The 5,967-nt window shown below is 38.9% G+C and overlaps 1 protein-coding gene across 1 annotated transcript; it reads left to right on the top strand.

Moving 5' to 3' along the window:
• Positions 1-944: 944 nt before the first annotated feature.
• Positions 945-5,767, top strand: zpd (zona pellucida glycoprotein d). The gene is made up of 10 exons (XM_069687180.1): positions 945-965; positions 1,125-1,176; positions 1,256-1,363; positions 2,263-2,471; positions 2,577-2,734; positions 2,814-2,928; positions 3,016-3,143; positions 4,625-4,808; positions 5,363-5,468; positions 5,646-5,767. Exons 1-10 carry the CDS (start codon positions 945-947, stop codon positions 5,765-5,767), a joined length of 1,203 nt encoding a protein of 400 aa, XP_069543281.1.
• The last annotated feature ends 200 nt before the right edge of the window (positions 5,768-5,967 follow it).

Raw genomic sequence — 5,967 nt, 5'->3', positions numbered from 1 at the left:
TATTCTAGCTGTGATCCGTCGCATCAGAAACAGATGGTCTGAACCCAAAACTCTGAGAAAATGGAGTCTGGCCTCTGGGTGTGACGAGTTGGCACTGCAGGAAATACAGTGACCCACTTATGGCTCTCTCCCTCAAGACACTGTAGTGTCCTTACATCTTCATGGCAGAGCCCCCCACTGCTTTGACCTGCTGTCAATACAAACCCTTCTCTCTTTATTTTGCGCTGCCTTAATTTGTGTAGGAGATCCAAAAGAAACGTTTTCTCTGAGATTTCCCTAATGGGGTATTATTTTGTAGTTTGAACCAAAAAGCTTTTCATAAACATAATAATGGCAGTAATGTATTAATTCACTAAAACAGTCTCATTGTAAACTTTCCAAAGCACTTAACCACTTTATGTCAACAATAGCGCCACCCGGTGGAGATCCATTTATATATTTATGTAATAAAACTGACTTCAGATTCACTCAGATTATTTCTACACTTCTTCTTGTACACAAATGTATTGATTGCTTGAGGGTTTTTGAATCGTCTAAAAAAATAAAATCTTTTGCATATTCTAAATATCTAGTTTGTATTTTTGCACCTTTAACAGTGAAAATACCAACCAAAAAAAAGTCTAAAAATACGGAAATTTTGAATTTACAAAAACATTTTAATTACATCCTCAGTTTTTAGCCTGCAAGAGATTTAATAAAAAAATCTTTAGTCCACCAATTTATACAATTGAAATGACTTTAATATAATTACTATATTAAAACATGAATGGCACAGGCACGCGACAGCCACTTGAAAAAACCTGACAGGTGTTCATAATTAGAGAACAGCAGGTGTTGAAATCGACGACAACGGAGAAGAAGATCCCGTTTGAATAAAAAAATAAATCGCGTTTAAAGACAAAACAAGATTTATAAAAACATAAATTACACTGAACATTACAGAAATGATACTAATCAGTCTAAAGGTGAGTGTACATAAAAATATCTTTGATGTAAAAAAAAAAAAAAAAAAAAAGCTAAGCTTAATGTCTGTGTAGCTGAAGGGTTCAAAAAGACATGCTAAACTCATAAGATCATTTTAAACTTTACAAATTTAAAGTGGAAATGTTCCTTCTTCAAACTAGCTGAGCGTGGTCCTTGTGCTTTTCCTCGGCTTCACGCGCCACCGTGTTGAGGGTAAATATGTTAACATTTATGAAAATGTCAAATGTTTTGTATCTTGTGGGAAGATGACGGTGATTTCTCTGCTGTACAGGAGTCTGTAGTGTGGATCATTGCACTGACCGCATGAGATGTGTTCTGTCTAAAGACCAAAGGAGCTGCAAATGTGCCAACGGATACTACGCTGACAAATGTGACAAAAGTAAGGACATTTTGTTTACTATCACTAATTATGTCTCTTAATAACTCCAAATTAGAAAATCTTATTTTGTCACAAGGGGTTGTGAGTCGCAGTCAATAACCTGCATTTACGTTGTGTTGAAATAATCGGAAAAATGGGTTATTACTGGGAAGATTTATGTAAAAGCTCGAAATTACAAGAACATTTTGGTACCCAACTTGTCCAGTTGACAGACTTGACGTCATATTACGCAGAAACATGGCGGACTGAAGAGAGCGTTGGCTTAATGGTCAAAAACATTGTTGCTATATTTATTTACGTATTTCGCATACATTTTTGGCTGATTTATAATTTGGTATTTGGTTGTAATCAGAAGTTTCTTTCAACGTTGGCTGACCAAGACCAGTTCTAAACATAAAATACAACAAATGTTATTTGTAGTGTTCACTTTGTTTTCATATTATTATGACTAAAAGCTACTGAACACATTGAAGTTGGAAGTGCTACTTTTCAACTAAGGAAATGGGACCATCCGAGGAGCAGGTGAATGCAGCATGAATCCTCACATTTTTAGTCCCTTGTCCTTGTCGGGCTTTAGACTGGGTCCTACATTTCCCAGAATGCAACCTCTAGAATCCCTTTGTTTTACCTTTCCTATCAAGTAAATTCCCACATCTTTCAAATTCTTTGCCCCCTATTTGTATCCCAGACCTTCTTTTTTACTTATCAATCATTACTTCTAGGTTATAAACTTAAATTAGCTTTGTTCATACAACATGTACACACTTATTAATAATATAATAAATGCTAGTGTTAGATAAGTAGCAAGTGTTAATTAAACATTATTTTGTGCCCTTACAAAATCTCAAGTGTTTATCTACATAGCCTTACTGACCTTACTTCTGCATTTGTTTTTATAGATGCAGACATTAAAGTTATGTGCGGTAAAGACTACATAACGTTCAGAGCCTTAGAGGATTTCTTCAAGTATCACAATGTGCCGCTGGAGTCCCTGCACCTGCCTAATAAATCCTGTCGTGCTCAGAGAGAGGTCATTCACGGGGTGCCATACTTCATGTCCAGGATATCTAGAGGCAAATATATCACCTGTGGAGGGAAGCCTTTAGAGGTACAACTGGAATATTTTCTAAGCGCAAACCTGTCGCTGTTGTTCCGCTTAGAAACTATAAACATTTTAACAGCTATTCCTGTCATTCTTTTGACGTTCTTACAGAAAAACTTCACTCACATCTTGTACTCCCTGAGTCTACTCTCAGACCCTCAGGCGATCGGAAACATCATCAGAGATCCTCTCATAAAAATGGACTACACGTGCGTCTATCCGTACACAAGGACAGTGAGCCTGCCGTTCCCGATCATCCCCTTCTCCAGGTGAGGAAAACATGTGACATTATGTTGCTCTATTCCTTTGTATTGATGCTTTCTTCACCTCCTCTCCTTCCTCGGACAGTGAGACAGTGATGCGTGTGGAAGATCTTGACGCCACAATACAGCTGATGTTGTACACAGATCACTCCTACACTAAGGCCTACACCAGTGCCCCCACAATTGAACTCAGAGAGAAGGTGGGTCAGCTTTCATCGACCATTTAAAAACAAATCTTCAAATTTCAGTAAACCTGTCTGTATCATGTCAGTGCAACTTGTGTGCAGGTGTTTGTGGAGGTGACTGTCACAGAGCCTGCAGATTTCTTCCTGCTGAGGGTTGATGAGTGTTGGGCCACACAGTTTCCCCAGCCGAACACCACAGAGGAATCGGTTCACACTCTGCTGCAGAACGGGTCAGAACAGCTCACAATCTCCACAGATCATCTCAGTTTATACATCTCAAAGTTTTGTCCTTTCTACTATGACAGGCTACCTCAGGGGTCTTCAAAGCAATGAAAAAGTATGGCATTTCATAGTCTCAAAATACAGCCTGAATTATATAAAAGTTCAACTTAAAGTATTGAGTTTCGTTTGAAAAGGTCTTTAACTTTATTTAGTCTTTTTTTTAAAGGAATAAATAGATCTGCTGACATCATTACAAATAGTCAGTTGTATGAACATTTTTGCCTTCATGTAAGGTAAAAATTCTATTTGATGTGACTTGGATGTTACAAATGTGCTCTCAGGAAATAAAACAAAAGTTCTTGCTACAAACATGCGAAGGTTAGCTTGTTGCTTCAGAATGTTAGACCAGCATAGCTATGCTTATAAAGCTGCTCCACCAGCTAAATGGTGCTGGTCCATGGTTTTGCTGGGTAAGAGAGTTCACCAACAGGGTCTTATCAGTCGCTTCAGGATGTTGCAAACTTGCATTCCTGCATATTCACTCAAATTCAACCAATAGCCGCAACTTTTTCGCAAATGTGAACAATCATCCTATTTCCCCACCCGTGTCAAGTCATGTACGTCACCAAACTCATTTCTTTGATATTCAGAATTTTGATCCCCTGAGGTCTGCAGTGTTGCCTGAACATCTAAGGGCATCTTTTACTGTAGTACTTGTGTCTGATGCTGGTGTGTCAGTGCTGGTTTTAAACAGTCCTTGCACAGTGACATAGTAATCCCTCTGTCTCTTATCAATTGTTTTATGCTGCTGCAGCTCCTGAGGAAATGAGTAGAACAGCATAAATATCATTATGTGTTGATTCTCATAGCATTGAATGTGCATGCACAGTGTGAAATGAGTATTTAATGGCTATTGATTGTAGTGCCGTTAGGTTTTTACACATTTTATTTGGAATCCTGACACTGAAATCAACCAAAAGTGATGTCAGATGACAAACAATTGTCTCAGCCAATAGAAGGTTTCATTGGAGCATTTGTCCCAGTCACTCAGAGTGGATGTGTAATATGTTACACTAAAAAAGGCTCAAAATATTCATTGCAAAAAAGCTGCCGCAAAAACAGGCATTTTAGGCCGCAACAATCACAGAAAATACCAGCGAAAACCTGGAGGGGCTCTCTTGTTCCTGATACTGGTACCCACATGATGTAGCTGGTCGAGCTGGATTACTATTTAAGCTAATTTGACTGCATCAGTACTAAAAATGTTTGGTCCTATGGTGTAACTCGATGTTTTTGTTAATATTCAATCCAATCCATTCATATTGTTTTTTTGGGCTTTAAATTCATTAATGACTGCATACTTTTGCCAGTATGGTTGTGAAGTTGGCATTTACTTCTTGGTTTTAAAAAGGTTAAATGTAACTTTGAGAACCCTGGAGGTATCCTGTATGAACTCTGCTCCTTCTCATCTTGTCCATCTCTTTGTAAGGTGTGTGAAGGACCGGACTGTTTCCTTTCTTAACATGACAGCGGGAGAGTCCGGCCGTAACGGAGGAAGTTCAACCGTTCGCTACAGCTTCGACATGTTTCGCTTCACGACAGAACCTAATGAACTCTTTCTGCACTGCACCGTCCGACTCTGTGAGCCCGACGACCACAAGTCCTGCACGCCTGTGAGCACATCTGAGAATTTTAAAATCTTTTTTTATTTATTAACTTTTACTGTTTGTTTTGTTTTTGTTTTTTTTAACATAGCCAGCATTTACAAAAAAAATCACACTTGTAAATTGTTTAGCAGGTATGTAAGACAGCACCTGTATTGTTGCGATCCTAAATGCAATACACATTCTAGGCCTCTTTTATTACCTGTAGTGAAAGCATGTTTTCATCTCCATCTAACAAGGATCCCATTTTTAAAAATAATATATAAAATATACCGTATATACAGCACTATAGAAATAGGAATTTGTTTATAGACCCTGTAAGAGTTACATTTTTTCAAATCTCCCAAGCAAATGTAATCGTGTTGCCAACAAAGACACAAAGGCTCTTTATTCCATTTGGTCTGTTTTTAGGGGTGAAGTAACCAAAAATAACACCATATAGGGATCTGGCTCGGTCTTTGTGCGCTTTTTTTTTTCTGAAAGTGTCATAGTTTGAAGTCTTAAGATGTCTTTGCTGTTATGGCTTCATGCTGTGTTATCTGCTGTTTTCGTCATCTCTACAGAACTGTAACTCGATCAGTAAGAGAGAAGCTGTGAGAGCCGGCCCCAGCCAGGGCCTCCTGTCATACGGACCCATCAGGATCGAAATGCCAGACAGACCCCTATCCAGTAAGCTCCTGTTTCTTTATCACTGCTGCCACACTTATACTGCAGTCAATACTGTGTCAACCCTTTTAAATTGTCCTCTAGCTGTGTTTCCTGAAAGCCTCACTGGACGCCATATTCTCCCAACATGCCTGATGTAGATTTTTGCACACTACAATCAACTCTCTGACTTCGTTTCAGGTGTACTGATGACGGTGGTTCTGCCTGTAGCAGGCGTCTGGACTGTGGGCTTCTTCCTCGTCATCCTCATCACTGTGGCCAAAGCAGGCAACAGGAGGCTCGCACAGAAAGACGAGAACTGACAGTAATACTGCTGCTGATGGCAGCCTGAATAAAACTTTTAAATGTCCCCTGATCTTGTTTTTTTTCCTGTCTTTAGATATGTTTCCAAAAACAGGGTTATGTCACCGCAGGAGATAAGCCTGAAATCTGTACACTACATGTTGGATTAAACCATTTTCTTCTTGGTTAAAGTGAATGTGGAGAAGCTCCTGTGGGACGT

The sequence above is a fragment of the Semicossyphus pulcher genome, unplaced genomic scaffold (assembly GCF_022749685.1).
Source record: "Semicossyphus pulcher isolate SPU_LCO1_2020_fin unplaced genomic scaffold, fSemPul1.0.p SCAF_8, whole genome shotgun sequence".
NCBI classification, from domain to species: domain Eukaryota; kingdom Metazoa; phylum Chordata; class Actinopteri; order Labriformes; family Labridae; genus Semicossyphus; species Semicossyphus pulcher.
The sequence above is the reverse complement of the archived record's forward strand: the minus strand, read 5'-3'. Positions and strand labels throughout refer to the sequence as shown.

What these genes read in the sequence shown, in the direction of transcription:
- zpd (XM_069687180.1), top strand. Translation starts at nt 945, where the DNA reads ATGATACTAATCAGTCTAAAG. An exon ending in CGCTGACAAATGTGACAAAA is followed by an intron (nt 1,364 to 2,262) that starts GTAAGGACATTT and finishes TTGTTTTTATAG; the next exon opens with ATGCAGACATTAAAGTTATG. An exon ending in GTGGAGGGAAGCCTTTAGAG is followed by an intron (nt 2,472 to 2,576) that starts GTACAACTGGAA and finishes ACGTTCTTACAG; the next exon opens with AAAAACTTCACTCACATCTT.